General features: G+C 43.0%; 1 protein-coding gene across 4 annotated transcripts in view; it reads right to left on the bottom strand.

Annotated features, from left to right (window-relative positions):
* DTNA (dystrobrevin alpha) overlaps positions 1–25,929 on the bottom strand; it is a 220,965-nt gene that overhangs the window by 97,951 nt on the left and 97,085 nt on the right. For all 4 annotated transcript variants that reach the window (XM_036322190.1, XM_036322191.1, XM_036322193.1 and 1 more), the window contains exons 4-5: positions 10,977–11,044; positions 3,423–3,503 (exon numbers count right to left, since the gene is read on the bottom strand). In XM_036322190.1, coding sequence (XP_036178083.1) covers positions 3,423–3,503; positions 10,977–11,044 — 149 coding nt within the window. The remainder of the gene's footprint in view (positions 1–3,422; positions 3,504–10,976; positions 11,045–25,929) is intronic.

Genomic DNA, 25,929 nt, shown 5'->3' with positions numbered 1-25,929 from the left:
CTGGGCTCAGTTAGTCCACAGACCACAGCTTCCTGGCCTCTTCTATGACGTCTGTGCAAACACTAGGATCAGTAATTCTCGGCATCCACAAGGACTGCATTAGAGGGAATGAGCATGGGTGTCAGTGATGGGGATCGGCACTGCAGACGGGACCCCATAACCGAGCAGGCAAGGGGGGTGGGGGAGAAAATGTGGGGAATTAACACTTCTGATCTTTAAATTTAGATAAGAAAGAAATCTCATAAAAAATGTATGCTCTCCATGCTATATCCAGAAATGTTTATTTTTCCTAGAGGGTGACTTTACAAGTGTCAGTTTTTATGTTTCCCCCTCCATTATACAGTTTTAAAGTTTGGTTCTGGTAATTCACAAAATAAATTTTATCTGTAAATAATGTCTGGACCTCAAAATGAACAAGCCATTTTCAGTTAAGGTCTATCAATTTCTGTGAAGTAAACACTGCATATGAATTTCCAATAAAGCAATGCAGTTACAAATACACTATCTGGATTTTTTTTCTTATTTCTTTTATTGTAGAGTAAAACTCCATTATAAGGTACCATAATTTACTTTGAGCTGGGTTTTATTGCAGACAATTTTCTCCCTCTCTTACAGGGGTAGTTAATATTGACGAACACGTCACATAAACACCAATGCTTCTGGTTCTCTCTCTAAAAGAAAAGCTCCAACTCCGATTAGAAAAAGCCTGGCTCAATCGTGTTGGCGCTCTGGAAGTACCCTAGTATCACAACTGTTCTGTTTATTGCCAGGAAGGAAAACTCGGCAGACACATATAATACTTGCATCAATGTGGAAACAATTTGAAAAAGAAGCTTAATTTTAGCAGAGCATTCAACATAAGCTTGTATTTCTTCTTTGAGCCTTAGTCTTGTCTAGTTTGTGTAGAATGCAATGCTTTTCTCATCCTAAAATGTACAAAGTTTGTAAGGTACATTGTAAAGCAAATCACACGTTTTCTGCTTACTGTCCACCAATTCTTTAAGATTCAGCCCCATTGTCTCCCTGTCCAGGAAACTCCTCTCAGCAGCCCCCACACCCAGGTCAGGGCACCGCCTTCCCGGTGCTCCCACAGTCCCATGTGCGAATTCATATCATTACACGTCCACCCTGTTTTATAAGTCTGTTTAGAAATCTATCTACCCACTTAGACTTCGGGCAGCTTCAAAGCAGGGACTGCATTTACTCCCCATCGCTTTGTCCTTGGTGCCTAGCACAGTGCAAACGTGGAGTTCATTCTCCGTTTTTGAAGAGGTAAATGAATGGACTCATGACGGGCAACTGGGCAGGTTCTCTTTCACCCAGGGAGGGACTATCACTATCTTCCAAGATAGTAACTGTTTTCCAAGAATGTCAGTGTAACCATGCCACGATTCTGGATAGAGGGTAAGGATAAGCGCCAGAAAAGAATAGGAAGAGGAAGAAGAGATGCCCAAGAAGGAGAAATGGCCTTTATCAGAGACAAGGAGGAATAAAATACGGCCTGTGGGTTGCTGGACCCAGTTAGGGACAACAGTGTGTGCCCTTTGTAACGCTGGTGCAGGGGTGACAAATCACTATGAACCTTCCTTCCTCTCCCCTTCCTTCCCTCCCTCTCTCCTTTCCTTCCTTCCTTTCTCCCTTCTTCCCTCCTCATTTATTTATTTTATTATTTATTTGTTCATTCATTCATTCATTCATTCATTCACTCATTTATTCATCCTTACCATTTTGCAATGCCATTCTGAAACTCCCTGCTTCTACTGAAAATAACCTAAGAGAAGCTCTGCTTGGCAATGCTTTGAGGAGACAGAACTCCTATCTCTACTCCCCTCCCCTGCTTTCTATTTTGAGGGCCACCAGTAAGGAGGTAAAGAAAAAGGGAGGACTCCATCACCTTTTCATTGCTGAAGACATGGAGATTCTTTGACTCTTTTTGCTTAAATGTGGATGATGAGGATGTGGGGGAGGGAAAGCTTTGCTTCTGGGGAAGCATTTTCCTTGGCCTTGAACACTAGGCCTGCAATACCCAGACTCCAAGTACAAGCAGAGATGCCTTCCCAAGGCCAGAGGGCTCCTCTCACTCCTTTGTTTTGGGGGGCGGGGTGGGGGGAGAGAGGAGCATTGGTTTAGCTTCTGTGAGGAGTCAAAACAAGTCTTTGATGTTTTTCCTCCATTCTTCTCCTGCCCCAAACTTCAGACCCATCTCTGGGGCTGGGGACCAGCTGCAGATGAGCGACACGCGGAAGATGGCACACTGCCTACCCTGAGTCGTGATTAGCAATAAGCCTAGAAGTGTGGGCTGGGGGTGGCCTGCCCGGTGCCCCAAGAAACATCTGGGGGAGACTTTGGGAGGGTAGAGATGTGGACATGGCTTGTTTTTTGTTCACCAACTATCTAATCCTCATGGCAATTATTCAAGAACTGTGTGTATGCACTCAAGATAACATGGTTTTCATTTTTTAAGGCATCCATAGTAATTAGAAAATGAGAAGAGTTACTAATTTCTTATAGCAGTCTTTTTTTAAAACAAAGTATTAATATTTCCAAGAGGTAATGAATGTGGCGATATGATGGAAGCACTGACCCAGCAGGGAACATGAGCCTGCTCACCGTGATTACTGATCTAGCCCGCTGCTTACATTTTAAAATTAGGGGAAAAGCTACGCAAGTTCCTTTGTTTCTTTCAGTATTCTTATCTCTTCTCTTGCTACTGTTGAATGCTGGCAAATATAGTTAGTATTCTGATACAAAGGGTAAATTTTCTAGTTTCAAAAAGAAGCTGGATTATTTTCCAGAGATTATAAACATTTTCCTACACTTGTCAAGGAAACACAAATAGAAGGAGGGCTTCATGTTTGGTATTTTACAAAGGTCTTGGAAACCATTTGGATGGCACTGCGTTTGCAACACCCGGGCTGGAGAGAAGAAGGAGAACATTCCTCCAGATTTTAACCACTCCAATGGCAGGAAGGAATATCCAGTGATGGCGAACCTATGACACGCGTGTCAGAGGTGACCCGCGAACTCATTTTTTTGGTTGATTTTTCTTTGTTAAGCAGCATTTAAATATATAAAATAAATATCAAAAATATAAATCTTTGTTTTACTATGGTTGCAAATATCAAAAAATTCCTATAGTGACACGGCACCAGAGTTAAGTTAGGGTTTTTCAAAATGCTGACACGCTGAGCTCAAAAGGTTCGCCATCACTGGAATATACTTCAGCAGTTTAGAGTAATTAAGCCTTGAGAATTACTTGGGCATTGTCTCACTATCATTTGTATATCATAACATTCTTTTCATTGTTGTGTAAACATATTTTTGTTAATTCTTACAAGAAAACCTAGTTTTAATAAACTAAGTAATGAGTGTCACTGATAGGATTCATGAAGGTAATTACTGCAAACAACTGGCATACTTACAATTGCATTTCTTCTGAACAAACCGAAGCTTGCACGCTGTTCTGTAGGTGGAGAGTCGGATTCGATCCAGCTCTTGAGCTCCTGGGAGGGGGGGGAAACGTACACATATGGTATGCCATGTGCATGGAAGGGAATTTATAACATTTTTAAAGAAAACAATTATAAATGTAACCCATGCACTTAATTTTGTTGTTATTAGAACATAAATATAATTTGAAGACATGAAAAGGTCTGTCCCATATCCCTCAGGTTATGGGAAGAGAGCACATGTAATCAACGCTGACGGTCAGGTTGTCAACCGTGTTCACCAGCCAAGACACCCAACCTCAGCCCTGCAGAGGCTGCCACGAGGGAGCAGTCTGCTCAAGCTGTGACTTGAACAGCCAGATGCCTGCGATAGTAATATCATCGTCATCATTTTAAACGCGCTGTCACTGGTCATTAGACCGAGGCTGTGGGTGGGCACCTGCCGAATGTTGGGCATCTTTTCTGCTTGACCTGAGGCCGAATGCTTTCGGAAGTCCTTGTTATCTCGTCTGGAAGACAGGGATGGGGATCCCACTACTGTTGACGTCATACGCTGTCAGGGTAAATGAATGATTCTACCCAAGGCACCGAGAGCACTGCCTGGCGCACAGTGAGCGCTGTGCAGGTATTCACTATTATTCCCCGCATCTCACCGCCGTCTCCCTGTCAGCCTCGGAGGAGACTCCTTTCTGAAAACAACTGCTTCGCTTACACAGTGGTTTGTTTCCCTTCCCTTCCTGACAAAGAGGAACATGCTTCTTATGTTTCTGAGCTGCGTTCCCTGTTCATTCCACTCAGGAATCCCGTGTGGCTTATGATGCCCACAGCACCCAGTCGGAAGGCTCCTCTGCTCAGAATCCAAGTTCCTCTGCAAGCTCTTCCCATCCTATCTTCCAACAAGAGTCCCCACTACTCTACCCCAGAACTTCCCCTTGCAGACGGCTGCTTGTTACGTAACCTGTGTTTCCCCCAAATGGGTTCATCTCTAGACTGTGTCTGGGACACAGCAGACTTTCAACAAAGGTCAGTTCTTCTCTGCTTCTAACTCTTTGGCTTCATCGAAGCCTGTGCTTCTGGTTCATACAGATACAAAGGCCCATACCTGTTTTTGACATGTGTTGAACTTTCTCTCCACCAGTAAAAGAGCTCCATAGATGCTTCTGAATATAATAGGGTAGCAAGTAAATGAACTGGCCTGAAAGTAATTATATTAGGTGACCAATTACTCGCTCTCCTAATGAAACTTGGGATGAATGAGCAAGTGTCCTTCACTGAGAGCATTTAGCATTCCCTCAACTCAAACGGATCTCTTTAGATTCATTGAAAAACACTATCAATACTCCCATTACTTCATGGTTTAATAAGGCATGTAACTAAATATTAATTCTTACAGAAGTGTATTACTTGACAAACAGGCTCATTGATACCGGGTACTTGAAGGATCAAAGAGGCAATCGAGAAATTCCCTTCCACGTGTTCTCCAGAGGTAGACATTTTAGCCAATGGCCATGAGGATTATTTGCAATGACAGGGATGATTATAACATAGTAAAAATAAATGGACTTGCTGTGTGAACTTTGACAAGTTTTAAAAGTTATTTCCTCATGTGTAAAAGGGGGATAATATCAACTTTATTGGCTGGTAACCTACGTGGCTGGCACCTAGCGAGAACTTTACAGCAAGCAGATGGGCCTCCTGTGCCATTTCTGAGCAACAGCAAGTGACAGAAATTTCTTTTTTGCGTTTGATTTTAACTTGCCTTTCTGCAACTTCAATCCATTTGACTTAGTTTCCCTTCTGGAGCCACATAATCTTTTCTCCTGGCACTTGAGAATTTACTTCTCAAACAATGGGAAGCCACTATCATGATCACTGTTAGCATCTTCATTACCATCTGAAGATCATGTACAAAAGGCCCTGTTATCATGAGTTTAGGGTTTAGCTGGGGAGGTAGTTTCTCCTTGACTTTTCAGGTCCAAGAGGTTCAACTGCACAGCCATCTGAAGCACAATGTCTAGCACTGAGCATGCCACACAATTGGCTTCCATACATGGAGGTGGCCATTATTATTCTCATTATCATCAGCCAAAGATTTGGGGCCCTAACCATTCTCATCGCCCTGTTCCATGACTGGCTAGTATCTCCTTGACACAAGATCTACAAAATTAACCCAACCTGTATAGAATAAAGGAAGTAACTACTATCACCTTTGATAAGGACACTTACTAATGCAATTCATTCTTGGGTTCTTGGCAAGCTTGTAGCTTATTAAGAAGCTATTTTTAAAAAATCATATGTACTTATACTAAGTCAGATTTCCCCCTATTTTCAATTTAAATGCTTATTTGGGGTGGGGACTACAGGTAGGATTTCATACTTAGTTTCTTTTATTTTTTTTTTTTTAGCTCATGTTTCTAACCTTTCTGATATTTTTAAAAATTTTATTTTCTCACTGGCATTTCATAGGGGCTTCCCAGTTTCAGGTCCTCTACATTTGAGAGGCTCATGGATGCTGGATAACCAGGCAGAGCGATGATCAGAAATACCCGGATGCTAAATCTGCCTTTTCCCCAGGATGAGGGTGTTGTCTTATTGATGCGGACTTTGGCTCAACCATCAGGGAAGTCTCAATATCTGTAAGTAATCCTTTAGAAGAAGTCATTAGGGGCATAGATTATTTGTGTAAGTTTTTCAAGAATAATGATTTAAGCCCCAGGTAGAAATGGATGATGCAGCACATAGTTCAATTTCTTAGTTCCAGCAAGACCTTAGCCTCTGAGCAGAGAAACCCTGGCTCCTCTGCACCTCCCTCCCATAGAGGTCCCGGGGCAACATGGGACAGGTGCGCCTCTCCAGGAGCAGGAAGAGGGAAGGAGAGCTGATACATAGGGACAGGAGTGCACTAACTGCTCACCTGCCCCACCACGACATGGACTTAACAGACCCTCTGTTTTATTTAAGAATCAGGAAGAGATCTGTAGGTCTGTCAGTGTTTCCTATTTATGTATATTCTTCTTGGCTGAGGATATAAGGCCTCAATATTAATAGGGATGTGGTGAGCAAGGAAAATTAGCCTTTCAGATATAGCAGCACACTACCTTGCACCGACAATGTAAGTGGCAAACACAAGATCCATAATGAGTTCTGGAACCAAAAAAAAACACAACAGACCCCAAAACAAACAAAAAACCCCACCTCTGACCTGATGTATGGCATGCAGGCTCTTGCTCAAAATAAATGTATTTGTCTCTGCCTCAATAAACCATACACTTAATTCAAGTTTACGTGTGCAGTCTCTTCTTGAAAATCTGTAGGTTCATAGCCTACCTGGGAGTAGCTGCATGTCTTCTGTGTCCAAATTATAGCTTAAAACCAAGGGCCTGACAGGGCCACAGAAGAGTCTTCTGGTCCTTCTAGGGGCCACCCTCCAGGTTGATTGCCCATTACTTACCCTTTAGACATGGTCATAACACTACCTGCAAATCTCCCTAATTGTATGGTGATCCAGCTCATGTTTCTCCAACACATGCACAACTTAAGAGACTTTGTTAGTGTCTTGATGAGATTAAGGTCCATTTTTAGCCTATGATATTTTCCTGAGCTAACACTCTAGTAGCCTTATTAAAAAGGGAAATTAGCTGACTTAATTCCTCTATAAAAAGAGATGGAATTTGAATAAATGAATAAGGAAGTAAAGTCAATAGAGCAATCCTTGTTCTTAGCATGTTGAAATGTCTAGGGTTACCCTATCTTTTGTTCATGATCTGAACAGTGCCTCGCTGTTTGGTAGTTGTTCAAGGACTGTATGACTTTGAAAATACTGGAAAGCAGAACCCCGGGCAGGGACATGGCTTTTTTGTGATGGGACTATTAATGCAATTGACAGTGAGCCTACCTTAAGCTGCTCCATCAGTATAGGCTCTGACTGTGAGGAAGCAAGGCAGGAAGGGACACTGTGTTTATATGCTGGCTGCTCTGGATAAACTGGTCCCTGAGACTATGAGAGGTGGTTCTTAAGGAAATTTTTTAAAATATATTTTATTGATTTTTTACAGAGAGGAAGGGAGAAGGATAGAGAGTTAGAAACATCGATGAGAGAGAAACATCGATCAGCTGCCCCCTGCACACCCCCTACTGGGGATGTGCCCGCAACCAAGGTACATGCCCTTGACCGGAATCGAACCTGGGACCCTTCTGTCTGCAGGCCGTCGCTCTATCCACTGAGCCAAACCGGTTAGGGCATGGAATTCTTGGACACTTAGAGCCATACCAACAATGGTGAAGCCTTGACAGAAAATCAAATTGTATGTGAAAAGAATTGATCAAGAACAAAACTTTGGTTTTGACTTCAGATGGCTGGGAAGATACTGAGAGACAGGAAAAGAGAAGTAGAGTGGTCAGAAAAAGCAGAGGACCAGACCAGGGTGGTGGTGACACAAGAGAGAATTTGCAGGATAGTGACCCCTGGTGCTAACGTTTTGAAGGGGCTGAAGAGCATGAGAGATAAAGAAGTAAGTAAAAATAGTCATTGCAGCCACTGTGGCCTGTGGTAGCAGCAACACCCATGCCCTTTTTCTGAATTTTTGAAGTCAGTTTTCCTAAAACTCACAGTGTGCATTGCAGAAACACGCTCTGTAGTGAGCACTCTGAGGGAAGACCGCCTTCAGACATTCAGCAGTGCTTGTTGAGTGCCCGCATTTACCCTTTGATTTCTGGCGAAGACCTTTCTTCTCTTGTTAGGAAACCTCCCAAGTTCTGAAAGAATGTTTTCCAATCAGCTTCCCCTCAATAAAACCTACCTATCCTGTGTCCTGGAGGCTTTTAAACCAACATTGGTTCAGCATCCAGGGGAATGGATTTAAGGTAAATGCCCGGGGTCTGTCCCTACGGAGGAGCTCGTGGTGTGTGACGTGGATATGCGCACAAGCACGTGTCACACAAGGCAGAGTAAATGTGCTCTGACAGCAGGAAGACAGAAGGTGAGTTTAATTCCAAGCACAAACTATTGATTCTGCTAAAATCCAGGTTAATAAACTTATTTCAGCTGATAAACTTATTCAATGACTGGAAAGGCCAAGGTGAGAATGACATTTACATTTAAGCGGTCTTTTCAGCTTTAGTCTAAGGTACTAGCTAAACTGATCATTAGGGCATTATCCTGAAGGTGCTTTTTGGTTTAAGGGCAGATTGCCCAGAATTTCTTTAATCAAGGAGGCGGCCATGGAGTTACTATTGTTGTTGTTTTTATATGTAAGGCTAGTCTATTTTGCTGTTTTAGTGAGCCCACGTTACTGTAAATTTCATTTCTTTGCCGTTTCGTTCTACTTCCTGCTTGTGGTTATGAGCTCAGAGTAGATGTGTTACGCACATGTGCTGCAATCACCTGAATTTGCCAGGATTTCTTATCAATTGTTCTTATTAATTGTTATTTTCTGCCCTTGGCCTTTGTAAAGCCAATATGCCTTAATGTTCCCCTCAGCTTGACTAAACTTTAGACAGGCTTCTTCCTGACTCTAGGCCTCTGACCTCCCTTTTCTTAGAGCCTTTACTTAGAAAACTTTCCATTGTAAATTCGTTATCTGCGCCACTGAGACATAAATTCCCAGTTTCTGGCCAGTTTTACAGCCCAGATATAGCCTTCCTAGGACCTGGGAGCCATCCCTTTGAAATGTAATCACTGACGGAGCTCTCCCAACTTGAAAAATGTAGAGCTCTCTCTCTCTCTTTGGCTATAAAAGTTATGTTGATCTTTCTTTGAGTTGGACAACTTCAACGCAAAAGTCATGTGTGACATATGCATTTTTCTGTACTCAGCACTGCACCAGGGAGAAGGCACTTAACCTTTGGTAAGTATTTTAAAAATCATTAAATAAGTACACATTTATAATTCTTACAGTGTGTTTGCCAATAAAGTCTTTAATGTAACAATAAATTCAAACATTTTCCCCTAAGACTTTACTGTTTTTTTATGTTAAATATTAAATTTTTTAAATTTCTCTAACAAAACACTGGCCCATGATGTACCTGGCTCCTGCCTTTTCAGTCTAAGAACCTGTGATATGGGAGGATATCTGTGCTGCCCTGTATTTTGTTTAGATGGGCAGGCAGTAACGAGGTTCCTTGCTCTGTTAGATCTGTATCAATAAGGTCATAAGTCCAGGTGACCGGCCATGCCAGAAACGAAGACACAGTACCAAACATGGCCTAGCAAATTGGAAGGTCATGGCGGAAACACTCACAGGCACTGCAGACGTGTTTCTAAAAGTGGAAAAAGCAAGGAGCATGATTGAGATTCCCCATCTCAGTTTTAATTTTCTTTCCTTTGTGTTAGTTCCAACACTGTCTTGGTGTCGCCCAATTATTGGGAAATGATAAAGGGAAATATGAATCTTATTATCCGGGACTTTCTTTATCTGCTCTGACCCTCATTCTTGCCAATCAGTTCCAATCTTCAGTAGAAACTTAATTTTTGTCTACTGCCTTTTCAGGGAAAAAGGCTTACCACTCACTTCTGTTCATCCTCATTCTTTATTCGGGGAAAAAAGAGATCAAAAGACAATAAGAGAACTGCACTTTTCTCTTTATAACTTTTCATTTGAGATGTGTGCTTTCCTCCCAATGTCAAGTTCTTCTTCCTTATGAATAAGAAACATGGTCTACAAGGGAGACATTACTGACTACAACCATATATATACCTAAACCAATGGCCTCTATTTCATAGATTCTCCAATGGAGTCAGTCTTGGCTTGGTTTCCCTCTATAGCAGGTGCCCTCGAGGGCTCTTTTAAAAAATATTTTTATTGATTTCAGAGATGAAGGGAGAGATAGAGAGAAACATCCATGATGAGAATCATTGATCGGTTGCCTCCTGCACGCCCCATACTGAGGATCGAGCCTGCAACCCAGGTATGTGTCCTGACCAGGAATCGAACCATGACCTCTTGGTTCATAGTTTGATGCTCAATTACTGAGCCATGCTAACAGGGCGTGTGGGTTCTTTTTAACTTTTCATCTTTTCAGAGACTGGTCTGTGGGACAGATCCTTCCCTACGGCATGAAGTCTAAATGCCAGCATGTAGTTTTGTCTGGTAATCACACCGGACTCCTCTTTCCCATAGAAACATATGCCATCATTCAGTAGATGAGACATTCCATGATTCATGTCACAAATTTTATCAATGCCTACAACATGCTGGATGCCGACAGTGTAGAGAGATGAACCCAGACTTTGAAGTTTAGTGGACTCCATTAAACGCCAACATTAAATAGTGTTTCTGAAGTGTTGTGTATGTGTGTATATATACATATATTTAGGTCCACGAAACTTTTCCTTCATATAAAATACAGAGTGTAGTAACACATTGTGATATTTCACTAATTTAACTTTTCCCTTCTAGGAGGCAAAAATGCTCAAAGTTACATTTTATGCAAAGAAATTTGGAATTTTAAATAAAAGTACCCGATTCATAGAATTTCATGTGTATTCAATGGACACGATAGGGTCTTTCATGAAAGTTCTGTACTTACTCATCTCTGCAAACAGCTGTCTTCTTTCTGCCATGGTATTTCCTCTTTTCCCACTATCTTCAATCATTCTACGAGACAAAATGGGTACAGCGGCTATTATCCTCCTGCTAATGAGGCAAACGGCCATTTCTATAGAAACACACTTGCTGTGGTTATGCCACAGACACACAGACAAACTAACACTGTGTATTTCGAAAGTATAGTTTTACTTTTACTAACTTAAATTGCTGTACATATTTTTGCATATATAATGTTGCTGTATTTGTTTGATTTTTTATTTTCTAACACAAAAATATCTACAGCAGAAAATGACCTTGTGTTATTACTAAATACAGTCCTATCCAGTCTGTTAGGTGATTCTAATCTTGGGGATTCCTGTGAAGAATATAAAGCAGATATAATGCATCTCATTCAACAAACGAGGAGACTGAGAGTCTCGTGAACTTTGTGAAGGGAATGGCATAGACGTGTGGGCGCCAAGACCAGAATGCCTTTCACCACATTCTGCTGCAAATTGTCCCCTGTGCACCCAAACCTCCACTTAGAAACAGGTGATTTTCTAAATGTTCACCTCGAAGTTGAGTGTTTGGAACTTGCCACCGTTTTTCTGTACATAATTTCATGGAAGGTGGTTGGTTAGGTTCACATCTCTCTGCTTAAATAAACATACTATCTATAGTGAAACTATCTTAAGAAATACCAAGAGTTAAAACAGAGAATGAAAAAAATTGAAATTTGACTTGAGGAAAGTGAAGATAATGAGAAAGTTAATGGAAATGTTGTTTAGTCTGATAGAGGGCTTTGGGCTAAATATTAAGGATTTTACAGGTTGATGGAGGTGATTTTTTATTTTATCTAATTAAACTTTTAAAAATTAAAGTTTCACCTCTCTTATATACGTATGTGTATACATTTATATTGATCCCATTATGTTTTGATTCTTGGGCATGGTAAGCATAAGGCACAGCTGATCGTTGTGCCTGTCTTTCCATGGACCCTCTTTCTCAATATGGGTCTTTGTCCATACTATTTATTATTATTTATTTTTGGTCTGGGTTGCCCTCTTCCTGTGCTTAGCTAACTTGCAGTTACCCTTCAGGTCTCAATTTAGACGTATCTTCCTCTGAAATCCCTCCTAATTCAATGATTGGCTGGGTTTATGCCTTTCCTCTGAGCCTTCATAGCCCTCAACGCTGAGCTTAACAAACCTTTATTGATATCCTCTATACTCCAGACACCAAACAAAGCTCTGGGTATAAAACAGTGATCAGTTCCAGCTCCCACCCTCACTGTGCTTCCACTCTAGTGGGGAAGACACAAAAGCATATAAACAACAAATGCACAATGAGGTCATTATAGCTGTAGAAGTGGCAAGAAGGGTATGTGACTGCGAGAGAGGCTGATTACCTGGGGCTAAAGTGAACAGAACCACTCGCAGAAGACTGCTCAAAAGGTAAGGGTGCTAGTTTCTCTGCAAAGGGCATCAAAGGAGCAGTGACTCTGGAACAGTTTTAAAGGACGCATAGGAATTTTCCAGGTAGAAAGGAGTGAAGGAAGGACTCGGGGAAAGCATGGCACTTTGAAAAGTGTATAGGGTGCATTTGGCGATTGGGGCTAGTTTGGCACTGCTGGGTGCAGTGCACATGGAGATGCTGGAGAGGTGAGCCGGCATCAGAGCCAGAGAACCTTTGTCATGTCCAGACAGTCAGAGCTTTGCTCTGGGGCACCAGGAGCCAACCAAGGTGTAAGTAGGGATTGACGTGTACGGATTTAGATTTTGTCAAGATTACTCCCCACAGTGAATACAGGAGAGACTGGGTCAGCAGGACAGTAGGGGTTCAGAGCACATGACTAAGGGATTGGTCCAGTTAGCTGGGTACTTCTGTGATTTGGGAGTGACAATATTCTGTGTTAGGCGAAAGGACTGATTTGAGAGATTTAGGACACATTCAACAGCATGTGGTGATTGGCAGGTCACAGGGAGAAGAACAGAGAGAATTCGAGCCTTTGCCTCCCCTCAGCATTTCACACAGAGTAGGAACCAACCAGAGGCCCTTGTGGCGATAATGAGGTGGTAGGAGGTGAGCTCCCTGTTACCTGGCCCCAGCCTCATCATTAACACAGAGCTGCAGGCTGGACAGGGAGAGTCCCCCTCTTTGTCCTCGCCTATGGGGGAGGAATGAAACGACAGAGTAGAACAGCGTGGGAATCAGCAAGGTACAAAGAATAAACTTAAATGTAGGTCACGGGCTATTAGAATAAATGTGAATTGTACTTTGAAACAGGGAGAACACGTTCACATTGAAATATCACGTCCTCCAGCCGCTTCCTTCACATCTTTAACCCACCGTCATCCACAGCATACCCCCAGAAGACATTTTAAAGGGAGAAGCTTAACCCAATGGTGTCTTACATTTGTGTGAATTTCCCCAGATTATAACATGTGTTTGCTGGTAGCCTTGCGAGGAGGAAGGGGAGATACGATTCCCAGATTATAGCTGAAGAACTTGAGACTCCAGCAGGTAGAGTGGCCATACAACAAACTGTATTCTCTGGCAGGGCCGGAAATTGAGTCCTTTCTATTTTTTGCTTTTAATTTTAAAACTCTGAAGCCAGTATGGATTCTAATCACCAGTCACCGTATTCCAGCTGCCACTGTTCAATACAAATAAGATCCTTCTGAAGCTGGTAACGAAGCTGGTAGATGCTGGTGGCTCAGGCCAGAAGGGGAATGGGGAGGAAGGTCCCAGCTCTCTCGGATTCCCCTGAGCGATGCCTCTGTCTACTTCTGAGCGGATCCTCCGCTTTTAAAACACCGTTACCCTGGAGATAACCATGGTGATTGAGATAATTCCCAGCACCCAGATTTCTGTTAACCCAGACACGTATCATCACACCAACTCACACACCGATTCACACTCTCAGTGCCAATCCGCAGAAGCCAGCGGGGTTGTTAGAGGCGCCTGGCTTTGCTTTGCAGCCGCTGCACTCCTGCAAACAGCTTAGGACGCGCAGACCTTGTGTGCAGGGCGAGGAGACCGTGCCCAGGCCCTCTGTTCCCCGTGTCGCTCCCGGCGGGTGACAAGGAGACGCTGGCTCAGCGATCGCCAACGCGGCCCATTCCCCGGAGTTAATCAGCGCAGCGAAGGCCACGCCACGGGCCTCGCCTCCTCCGATTGATCCACGGGCGGCACAGAAATGCCCGCTCCATTTCTGCTCATGAAAGAGGCCTCTGCTGTGACTTCCTCAGATTTACATTCGAGTCTAGTCTTCGGCAATATAATAAAAAGTGTTCCGCGCTCTTTCCCACAAGTGCATTTGCTTTCATGTCCTCGTCCGTGGCTGAGAGGGGCCCCAGAAGCTGGAGGGTGCTGCCTCTAAGATCAATGGCGGCGACGCCTTTCTGACTTTGCCTTTTACTTTGAACGTCACCTTCTGCTCCTGGAACCTGGGCCTGGTTTTGGGGGGCCCGGGGCATGAGCACACTGTTCCAGGGTAATGACCAGCTGGATGCGTGAGGGGCCTGGTCTTCCCTGGACAGTATGCGCCACGGCAGCTGCCATCACACCAGCCTGGAGAAAGGATCAAAATGCAAAGAGCGGATGCACTGGATCTGGGCTTGGAGCCCAGCAAAGGCCTGCGGCGGGGTGGGGGCCCGGTGATGGGGGTCAGGGGGGAAAAGCGGGGAGCAACTGTAATGCTCTCAACAATAAAGGTAAGAATAAGATAAAAGTACCGTAGGTGTTTCTGATACCCTGCCAGGTTTGAGCTGGAAATATGATACTAGTTGAGCTTGACCATGAGCTTAACCGTCCATGAGGGTGGAATTTTTACTTTGCTTTATAATATGTTTCTCTAGCTTGTAAGACACACTATCAAATCTACTTTGAGCCAAGGGAGAGGTAATTCATTCTTTGGGGAATGTGAATACACAGAAACAGACACAGACTTTAATATGGGTATCTAATGAGGTGAACTTTTAAAAAATAGAAAATGCCATTGAAAATGAGAAAACCATTTCATTCTGGGAAGAAGTGCTCTCAGTGGCACTTTCCCGGCGGGAAGGAGCCTGCTGTTCGGGGTAAGCGTGTGGACACAACGTTTAAGGATGTTCGGTTTTGTTTGTTTCATTTGATTTCATTGGGCTTATGAGGCAGGGCTCCTGCTCAAGACAAGCTGGTACCGCCCCCCCCCAGCCCCCCCGCTTCACTATTGGGAAGGCATTAAAGATGGCAGAGCGAGGTGGGAGCCACTTGGCCTGGGGAAAGAGGAGCCTCTTGGAAGGAAGATGATCAAACTGGAATTCTGTCAGTGAGTTCAAAGGTATAAGAATGTCTCTGAAGGACGGGGGAACCCTGCCGAAGAGCCTGATCAAAAGGACCCCAAGGGCCCCAGGGACGACGGCCATAGGAGGGGTGGTCTGTACTGCTGCCGCCAGCACTGCATCGGGACCTAAGTCTTTTTAGAGAATCATGTTCTATCCGATATGAGGTGCCTTTGGGACGTGTGTGTGTGTGTGTGTGTGTGTGTATACACACACGTATGTACGTGCATCTGCATTTCTCAAAAGCAGTAATGTTGGGGTATAGCCCCCCCTTGGTCAGGCAGAACTATGGCTGACCTTATCACTGGGTGAGTCTTCCCTGCCCTCCTGCTGGGATTGCCCAGGTCTTAACCTTTGGGGGAGGGAGTAAGGAAGTGACTGCCTTTCAATTATTTGGATCTTTCTTGATTTAGTGTAAGATGTCGCTGTTTATACACATAGGTCTGTGTCTTTTTCCTATCTATCTAACAAATGAAAACAAATTCATGAAAAGTCCCTTCCCGTCTGTAATTAGAAGACTATTTTTCACCAATCTTGCAATAAGACAACTCCAAATTTTGTAAGTGAATTTTTGAGCCCCATTTATCTCATTACATTGAGATCATATACAGACATTTATAAAAGTAAAATAGATTAGTAAACTTTGAAGATTGTAATTCCTGTTGGTGTTGCTCAGTGGTTAGAGCACTGGCCTGAGCACCACCAAAGGGTCTCAGGTTCCATTTCTGGTCAAGGACATGCACCTGTCTGGCTCTCTATTTCCAGGTTGGGGCGCTTATGAGAGGAAATCAATCCATGTATCTATCTCACATCAATGGTCCTCTCTCTCATCTGCCCCGTCCCCCCCCCCCCCACACACTCTCTTTCTGAAAAAGCAATGGAAAAAATATCCTGGGATGAGGATTAACAACAACAACAAAAAGATTATAGTTCCAATTTTTTTCCAAGTGAGTTAAATTTAGCTTCTCAGAGAAAGGCTGTGACAAGACAGAATATATTAGCTCATTAAGCAATGCAATGCTATCTAACCTGCCGTTTCTTTTAAGATTTAGACCCTTTTAATGATTTGATAAAAAGGTATACACTTTCATCCCACCAAAATGGCCATGTCCATGGACACACAAGTAAAGGAGTTACAGTTCTTCGCATGGGCTGGTTTAGGAGAAGGCCAGGATTTAGTGAGAATCAAAGGTGGCTTTATTTTATAGCAGCACCAACTCTTAGTGAAAGGGGCTACCAGTTCCAGTGGGTGCATCTACAGAGCAGCTGCCCAGGGGAGAGGATACGAAGGCTGGGGGTGGCCTCATAAAGCCAGGAAAGCAGGACAGATGTCGAGGTGGAGCAATGCTGACGGGAGAAGGCAGTGTAAGATATGGTAGAAGCCAGAGTGCCTGGACATACAAACTCAACATTCATGTGTCAGACAGCAACTCTCATCTGGGAAATGCAGAGCTTTAACCATGGCTGGCATGCCTCCGGGCACTGGGAAGGATTCTCTCATTGGCTAATTGTTATCTCAGCTTCTAGGAGTGTGACCTCCATGAGGAGAATTGAGAATCAAGATGCAGGCCAGGGAGGCTTGCATGCTTTAGTATTTCCATATTTTTCATTTTTTAGAGTCAGGGGGTACTGAATTTGGAGAGGTGGAAAAGGGAAAGGCAGGTAAGAATACCATTTTCTGTGATAAAACCATAAAATCTGACTTTTTCTTGGAGAAGAAATAATAATAATAAGGATAAGAATAATTAACACAATTTAAAACAATTGCCATTTTTTAAAAAAGCTTACTATATTCCAAGTACTATGCAGAAAGTTTTTCATTATGTTCTTATAAAAACATCATAATGCTGGTATTATTATTTCCATTTTACCGATGTGGAAACCAAGCTTTGGAGAATTAAGTAATGGCTCAAGCACCTCTTAGGAAAGACCAAAGTGGCACTGTATGAAGTAAGACTAATGGGAACTGCTCTTTTCCCTACAGATAGCGGTGGTAGGACATTGCCAATACATACTAGTACCCACACTGAATTGGGCTAATGCGTGAGATAAGCATGAGATAAGCATGAGAAGATGTTCAGGGGAGCGAGGCAGGATGGAGTAATGAGTTGTGCATTGCCACACTTTCACTAAGGAAAGCAACCTGCGAGTCAGAAGGTGCCTATAACCTCTGCTCCCTCCCCCCACCCCCCCCCCCCCCGCCCCACCGCCTCATTTTCTTCCATCTCTCCTCTTTCTGTTTTATTCCCTTTCTCTGATTCAGCCTTCCCTTCTTGCCCTTCACTTTCTTTCCTAAACTAAGCTCTTTCATTCATTGTCTTCATTTCTATGTGCTTTGGGGAATTTGACTCAAACCATCAAAACAGACAGTTCTTAGCTTGAGAAATAAAAACCACGCAAGAATAGTGGGAAAAGGAAAAACAGAGTTATGATGAAAAAGTTCTGAGGATCTAACTATAAAGTACATCAGGGTGTCTGTAGCTAATAATACTGTATTTTAAACTGGAAATTTGCTAAGAGAATAAGTCTTAAGTTTTCACCAAAAATAAAAAAAATTAAACAATTAGGCCCTGGCTGGGTAGCTCAGTTGGTTAGAGTATCATCCCGATACACTAAGGGTGTAGGTTTGATCCCCGGTCAGGGCACATACAAGAAGCAACCAATGAATGCATAAATAAGTGGAACAAATCAATGTTTCCCTCTCTCAGATCAATTTAAAAAAGGTAACTGTAACTTGATTGTGAGAATTATTTATGTTGTACACTCCCAATATATTACAATTTTATTTGTCAATTATACCTCAAAAAAAGCTAGAAAAATTAATTTTATGCCCTTAAAAATGCAAATTTCCCTGAGAGAATTGGAAACTTCACCTTAGTGCATTAATTTAGTTGCTTTCTTTTTAATACCTTCTTGTGATAAACAGCATGAGGACATGGCAATATTCATTCCGGGAAAAGGAAATATGGCTCTTGAGTGCTTCCTGGGGAGCTGAGGGCTGCTGGCTCCAGAGGCCACATGAGATGACAGAGATGGGAGAGCAAATGGTGGGAGAGGGCGAAGGCAGGTAGGTGCAGAGGTATCAACATGGCTGTTAGGATGTATTCATGGATTCAGAACCCATAACAAGTTGTAAGATGACAGAGGGGTCCAAATGCAGTCTATGAAGAGTATGAAAGGATCATAGGGGGCATTTACGAAATTAAAAAAAAATCTTCCTTCCCTACTAATTCTTCTCGATGTCTCTGAAAATTTATTTGTGCCAGAAAAAAAATACTTTTAAAGGGTTAAGAATTCTAGATAGCTGAAGGAGCTATTTTGTTCTCATTTAAAATGAGGACTGAAGGAAATCTAAATTTAACCACTTTTCAATCTAGTTTACTGTGTCAGTAAAAAGTGGAATAGAGATCAACCCGGAGCTAAATATTAATTAATATCATGCTATTTCCCCCCCCTCCCTTTCTCACTCACACTCTCTATGGAGAATATCTCAGGCTAATTTTATATACAGCAACGTAGAAATCAGCAATGACATTGTAGGGATTCTGATGATTGCTATCCAGTGCAAGCACAGCCAAGTGTATGGAGTTAAAGCTTGCACATGCCAAGATTAAGTAGGCCACCTGGAAAAGAAGCAGGCAGAGTGGATGGGCAGCCACAGTGATGGCTACAAGATCCCCAGCATCAAACAATAGCATTTTGCACATCATGGTCCTGTTCCGAGACCAGTGCTGCCTGGTGTGACAGGAGGACAGAATAGAAAGAGAAGAAACAGAGGCAGCCCTCATTTCTTGCCTCTGGATCTGTTTTCTATGAATTATCAGGCTCTTCATTATGCCCCTTCGACTGAAGAGATTTTTTGTCTGAAATGAAGGAATGACCAGAAGAAGCCTCTGTTTCTTGAGAGAGCCATGGTTCTGAGTTGGTGGCTGCCAAGAATTTGATGGGGAAGAATAGCTGGCAGGGAATGTGCCTTCTTTTCCAGCCTTGAACCTTTCAGGATGTCTGAACCACCCTGCCGAGGCAGAGGCATGAAGCCTGGGTAATGTAGCAGGAAGGGACTAAGCGATTCATTCATTGATGATAGACACCATAATAGTTACCGTTAACCAAGTGCTTACCATGTGCACTAAGCATTTTACATCAAGTAGCCTACTTACTTCTTACCCTAACTTTGAGATAGGCGATTTTATACTATTCTGTTTTTTCAGATGAGGAAACCAAGGCTGATGAGGTCGAGAATAATGCCCCCACCCACCCCAAGGACGCCCACATATGGAAGCAACCTAGGTGTCCATCAAAACATGAATGGATAAAGAAGTGGTGCATATATACAATGGAACATGATTTCGCCATAAAAAATGGAATTTTCCCACCTGCATCAACATGGGGGGACCTAGAGGGTATTGTGCAGAGTGAGGTAAGTCAGACAGAGAAAGCAAATGCCAGATGATTTCATGCATATGTGGAATCTAAAAACAAAATACACGAACAAGCAGAACAGAAATAGACTCAGAGATATAGGAACTTTTTGACAGTTGCCAGATAAAAAGTGGGTTGTGGGGCTGGGTGAAAAAGGTGAAGGGATTTATAACAAATTGGTAGTTATAGAATAGTCATGAGGATGTCAAGTACACCACAGGGAACACAGCTAATAATACTATAATAACTATGTATGGTGTCAGATGGGTACTAGATTTATTGGGGTGATCACTTCGTAGTTATATAAATGTCCAGTCACGGGTTGTGTACTTGAAACTAATATATGTATGTCAACTGTAATTTTAAAATAAAAGTATTTTAAAAAAATAATATTTTCATTTATTAAAATATGAAGTCATACATCTGACTACCACAATAGAATAATCACAGTCCCAGCACGCAGGACTTCTTTCTCAGGAGGTCCAGAAGTCTCGTTCCAAATTTGCAAGACAAAGAGCTGAAAAAAATATAAATAGGGAAGACTTCCACCATGTTGGGGCCTAGAATATGACAGAGACATTCTACTCTGAGCCTGCTAGTTCTAGCGTAATAATAAAAGGCTCCAAATTAATTTGGCTTATTGATTAAGGTGTCTTCTGATTTACAAAATAACAACATTAACCCAATTAAAACATCACATGCTTTTATTGCTATATTATTCTTACAATAATATAAAGGATAAAGTGATATACAATATAGTTATGTAGAAAACAGACCTGCCCAGAAAACAAAGCTAAATTTTGAATCATAATGCCCTAAGTTAATGCTTGTAAATGGAACAAATACACACACACACTGTGCTTCTCTGACTCAAGACGCCCATACTTCAAATTACCCCAACTTCACAGACGCACCACTAGAAGTAGTCACAGTGATGTAAAGTAAGAACGGTAGCACTTGGACAAAGCATTGTTAGATATAAGCAGTATTGACAGCGCAGTGAACACACTTCTGAGACTGTAAAAGTCCTTCTTGCGATGCATCCTATGTGTCCACTCTGTGAATCCGAGGAGCCTGGAAGCCAGTGTTCTGGACTCACACTTCCCTGTCTGCATTTATGGAAGCAGTGTCCCTGGACCTCGTGAGAACACAGCACAGGGTGATAGCAGCAGGCTCAGTGTCCCAGGCTGAACAAACAGTTCTTTCTTAACAAAGGCGTTTGCTGAGGGGCACTCAGGCCATTTCCTGATGCTGGGCACACAGACACACCCTCCCTTTCACTGTCATATTCAAGGCACCAGAGCAATGGTGCATTTAATAGCATCTTAGTGACTTCAAAGACTTAATTAGCCTAAACTACTACCTGGAAATGATTAGGCCCTGAGAGAAATGACGGCTAAAAACTGTTTTTTAAAAGCTCCACAAAGCTGTTGAAAGGGATGCTGGGACTTAGGAAGTTTACAATATGTGACCAACAGTTACCCTTTGAGCTCATATAGAATACAAAGCCATCCCTTTCAGCTCTGAGCTGTTACATTACCAGGCTTGACGCGTGAATCAGTCCTATCTCTTTACGGTTACATAACGTCAGGCCACTTCAAATACAAACCAGAGCCTGCATAACGTTTCAGAGGCAAACAACAATCGTGTGTACGTAAAGGAGGCAGAACAAGAAGGTCCTCATCATTACTTTCCCATCGGTAACGTGTCTGTGCTACCGGTTCCCAACTTGGTGGTGTCCCTTGGTGAGAACAATGAAGCTCAGGAGTCAAGGGGTAGGTCCAAGGCTGCACAGCGAAGTAGAAAAGTCAGGATCTGTAATAATCTATAATAATAAAAGCGTAATATGCTAATTAGACTGGACAGCCGAACGACCTTCCACACGAAGCCGGGGCTGCAAGGGCCGAGCCCCTTGCACGAATTTCGTGCATCAGGCCTCTAGTCAGAATATAAATTTCCTGGGTCTTGACTAAGGGATGTTTTTTGGTCTACCATAGTGCCTCTACAGATCCTTGCCACTACTAGTCTATTTGGCTTCATAGATCAATTTCTGTGAGCCAGTCCCTCTACTGTAAAAACTCTCTAAAGCACTCCTTTCAAGAAATGCATATGGAATGTCGCGGATGGAAGGGGGGATGAAGAATGAGAGCCTTGGAGTTCACAAGTGATTGTCCTAATCACAAGGGTCCACGGAAGTTCTCTGAAGCAAGCAAGTCCTTGTCCGGTGGCACCACATGCCTGGAAATGTTTTAAGCTTGAGCTATTTTTCTTCAAGCCAATGAGCCCTTGAAACAATGGAGTCTTTTAAAGTTGGTGTGCCTTTGCTCACTCAAACTTCAGGGTTATGCCAATGTTTTATGGAGGTGTGTAGGGAAAGACTATTTTTAATAGTGAAGGACAGAGAACTGGACCTCTCACCTCCAAACAAAAAGAAAAAAGTAATTTTTTGTTTTAAAATTTGTCCCTTATACATGGCAATTGTGTTTATTTTTAATACTAGTGGCCTGGTGCACAGATTCGTGCACATTGAAAGGAAATTAATTAGAAGAAATATTTTAATATCGCTATTTGCCCTTTCTCTATAATAGAAGTGTCAACCAAATTCACGATCGACAATGACATGCGTGAAACACATGCGTGTGATTGGCGCCGGCGAGAGCTTTATATGTATCGGGCATGCAGGAGTCAACGTTTGTTATTAAATTGCCAGTGCGCATCATATGTACTGGCCAGTTGGTCATTCAGACAGTCAGATGGACATACGGTCAGTCACTTAGCCTTTTATATATATACTAGAGGCCCGGTGCATGGGTACGGTCCCTAGGCCTGGCTGGCGATCAGGGCTGATATGCAAGACAATCGGTGGGGCAATCAGGAGTTCCCCTGCTGGCACCTGCCTTGGCTGGCCTGGTGCTGCCTGCTCACCGGCCCCAACCTCTGCTGCTGCCACTGGTTGGGGCCTGTGGGCTGGGGGCAGCTCCTGCATTGAGTGCCTGCCCCCTGGTGGTCAGTGTGCATCATTGTAACCGGTTGTTCTGCCATTTGGTTGATTTGCATATTAGGGTTTTATTATATAGGACAGATAAAGCCTGCTTTTATCCTAATCACAAGGATCAGAATCAGCTGTATATTAGTTTAAAAAGTTCAAGCTAATTACGGGAACTTTCTCTAGCATAGCTATCCACTTAAAACCTCCATGAGTGTGCTGGTCCATGGCTCTGGGCACTCACCCAGGACTGGTAACTCTCACTGGGCTCTAGATATAAGGGGAGGGGAGGGGGCATTACTATCAGATCAACGTTTCTATGCTCTCCTCTCACAGACATAGAAGACTCCTAACCGGACAGGGAAGGGGTTCATCAGATCAGGACAGCAGATAGAAGGACAGAGTAAAGAGGCCAAGGTGCAGTAAGAGAGACCAGGAGCGAGAGGGGATGCCTCAACTCTAAATCGAGTTCAGGCTTAGCCTGGTTGACTTGGCCTTCTGAGTTTTTGGTAAACTATGTGTTTTGAATTGCAAACAACCAGTATGAATACCTTGTTTTGAAAGAAATCAAAACACTACATTAAGTGCTGAGCTCCCAGGATATCCTCCGCATTGGCTGGGCCTGGGCTGTGTGCCTTCCTTGGTTAGATGGTGTGCTTCTATTACTGCAGCTTGTAATTGCAATGCTGCCAGTGGAAAGCAGGCTCTTTCACGGGACCGTAAGGCATTCCATGGACCCACATGTGGGAGAGTGTGCTGTGGCAAGATTTATTTGGGTGGGAACAGAAGGCTGCCCCTGGGTTTTCAATTTCCCATCTCCACTCCACCCATATGGGGAAATAAATCTTGTTTTCATCAAGGCCAAAACAAAGGTCTGAGTCCGGAGTTTCTGTTTCTTATGAAAGCTTAGTCCTTTGGAGCCCATGGGTCTGCGGAAGACCTTAGTGGCTGCTAGACCCACATAGCTGTGGGCGTTCCCTGGGATGGTATTATCGTAGGAGCTTTTTCGAAATAACCAATCAACTTCCCAAGCTTTTGTGGGCTTCTGATGGGTCCACCTCCCAACCAATCTCTTCCCCAGGCTAGACTGACAAGCCTCTATAGTCAAGCACCTCCCCCTTCACCATTTTGACCTCTATTGGCATGCTCTTACCTCCCCCTGCTCCTCACCACTCCCACCCCATACCAGAGTAGGGAAGGGAGCGCTGTCATTCCTTGGCAGGGCAATGCTGTGATCCCTGAGGTGTGCGAAGCAGAAGCTTCCTGGTGAAACAATATCTGATTCCCTTTGCTCTCTTCCTTAGTGATATCTAGCTACCTACACTAACAACCTGAGCTAGTTTAGTAGCCATGCTTGCTGTGTTCAATGGCCCCTGTAATAATCTATGTTGCATTTTATGGAATGGAAGTAAATGCAGGAGGGACTTCCCACTGCCTTTAATTAAAAGTCCCAAGTCCTTACTACAGCTTTGCAGGTCCTGAGCAGTCTGGCTCGCAGGTTCATCCACTCTCTGCTTTCTCACTGCGCTCTAGTGACACACGTCCACTGATTCCTTCGCCTGGAATATCCTCTTTTCTGTTCCCTATGAATATCCAACCCTCTCAGCCCCGAACCTGGCCAGCTCCCCTTAGCATCACTCCCCCAGGGCAGCCTTCCCTGATTTCTCAAATCCATTCTAGTTATCTGCTTTCAAAACACCCTCATAATTTACTTTTATAACAGTCATCACAATCTTACCTAATAATAGACAAACATGTAAATTGACCATCCCTCTGCTACGCTTACCAGCCAATCGGGAAGGTATGCAAATTAACCCAAAAAAGATGGCGGTTAATTTGCATACACAGGCGCAGAGCGAAGATGGAAGGCTGAAGAGGCTTCGCTTCTTTGCTGTGACCGGAGCAACGGCCTGGGTCCCGGGTGCCAGAGGAAAACCAGTGCCGGCAGTCAGGGGAAGGAAGGCCTATTGCACAAATCTCTTTTATATCTCTAGTTATAGTCATAAAATACTTCATTAATTTTTTTGGGGGGGGGTGTCTGTATCACTCCTAAGACACACTGTCAGTTTCATTGAATGCATGCACCGTCTCAACAATGTTCATTGGGAGATTTCTGTGCACAGGAGTTAGATAATGCCCGCAGTGATGACAGAATATCAATCTGCCAGGAAGTACACAGGATAGATTAGAGCTGGGGGGAGATTACAATGTTTTGGAAGATTTGGCCTGGAGGGGCCGGCAGTGGACCTCACAGACAGAGAGCTGTTCTCCCAAGCTGGAGGGCTTCCTCTCTAAGCAGCCAGCCTTTGGCTGTATATCCTGTAAGAGGGAGGACCATTGGCCTGGAGGGGCTGGCAGTGGACCTCACAGACTGAGAGCTGTTCCCCCAAGCTGGAGGGCTTCCTCTCTAAGCAGCCAGCCTTGGGCTGTATATCCTGTAAGAGGGAGGACCATCATGGAGATGGCTCCGTTGTTGCTAAAATAAATGACTTAGAAATCAAATGAGAGAAAGCATTCACTTTCACTCTTATAGCTTCAAATATATATTTAAGAACTGGGGAGATGTAGTTAAAAAGAATATACCATCTTGGAAGTAATTAAAATTTGACTTTACGTGAAGTTTCATGATCATTTCACAAAATAATTTGCACACTTATATGTTGTTTTAAATTTTAAACTGTATGCAGTTTGTGAACTTAGATAACAATTTCCATAGGTACGATTTAACTCAATCTCCCTAATAAATGTTACCTAGCACTTTCTTTGATGATTGAAATAGTCTTTATATACATAAAAATGTACAGTCCTTTCATTTAAGCCTCAAATGGCCAATTTTGGGTAACTCTGAATATTTTCAAAGTAGGCAAATATCCTTTGAATACTAATATTTTTATAATACAGCTGTTTAAAAATGAATACAAATTAATTTTTACTGCTCTCTAGTTTTGAATGGAGCTAATTTCTTCCTGAGCCAAAGAAGATGAGATGTGTTTCATGGTGGCACCTTATGCCTTTTTAAAAAACTGAGGGTATATTACAGAGTTGGGAGATCAAATTATACAAGGAAGAAGTAGATAATTATTCCCTAGATCTCATCATTTCTAGAACCAGCCTATTTTTAATTTTTCAAAATTCACTACTGAATTTTTCATCACTATTCTCACACAGGACCTATACTCAACTTGGTTGATCCATTTCGTTTTTGGCTAAAATGTGCTATG

This window comes from Myotis myotis, unplaced genomic scaffold, assembly GCF_014108235.1.
Source record: "Myotis myotis isolate mMyoMyo1 unplaced genomic scaffold, mMyoMyo1.p scaffold_m19_p_9, whole genome shotgun sequence".
NCBI lineage: Eukaryota > Metazoa > Chordata > Mammalia > Chiroptera > Vespertilionidae > Myotis > Myotis myotis.
This window is presented reverse-complemented; position numbering and strand designations above follow the sequence as displayed.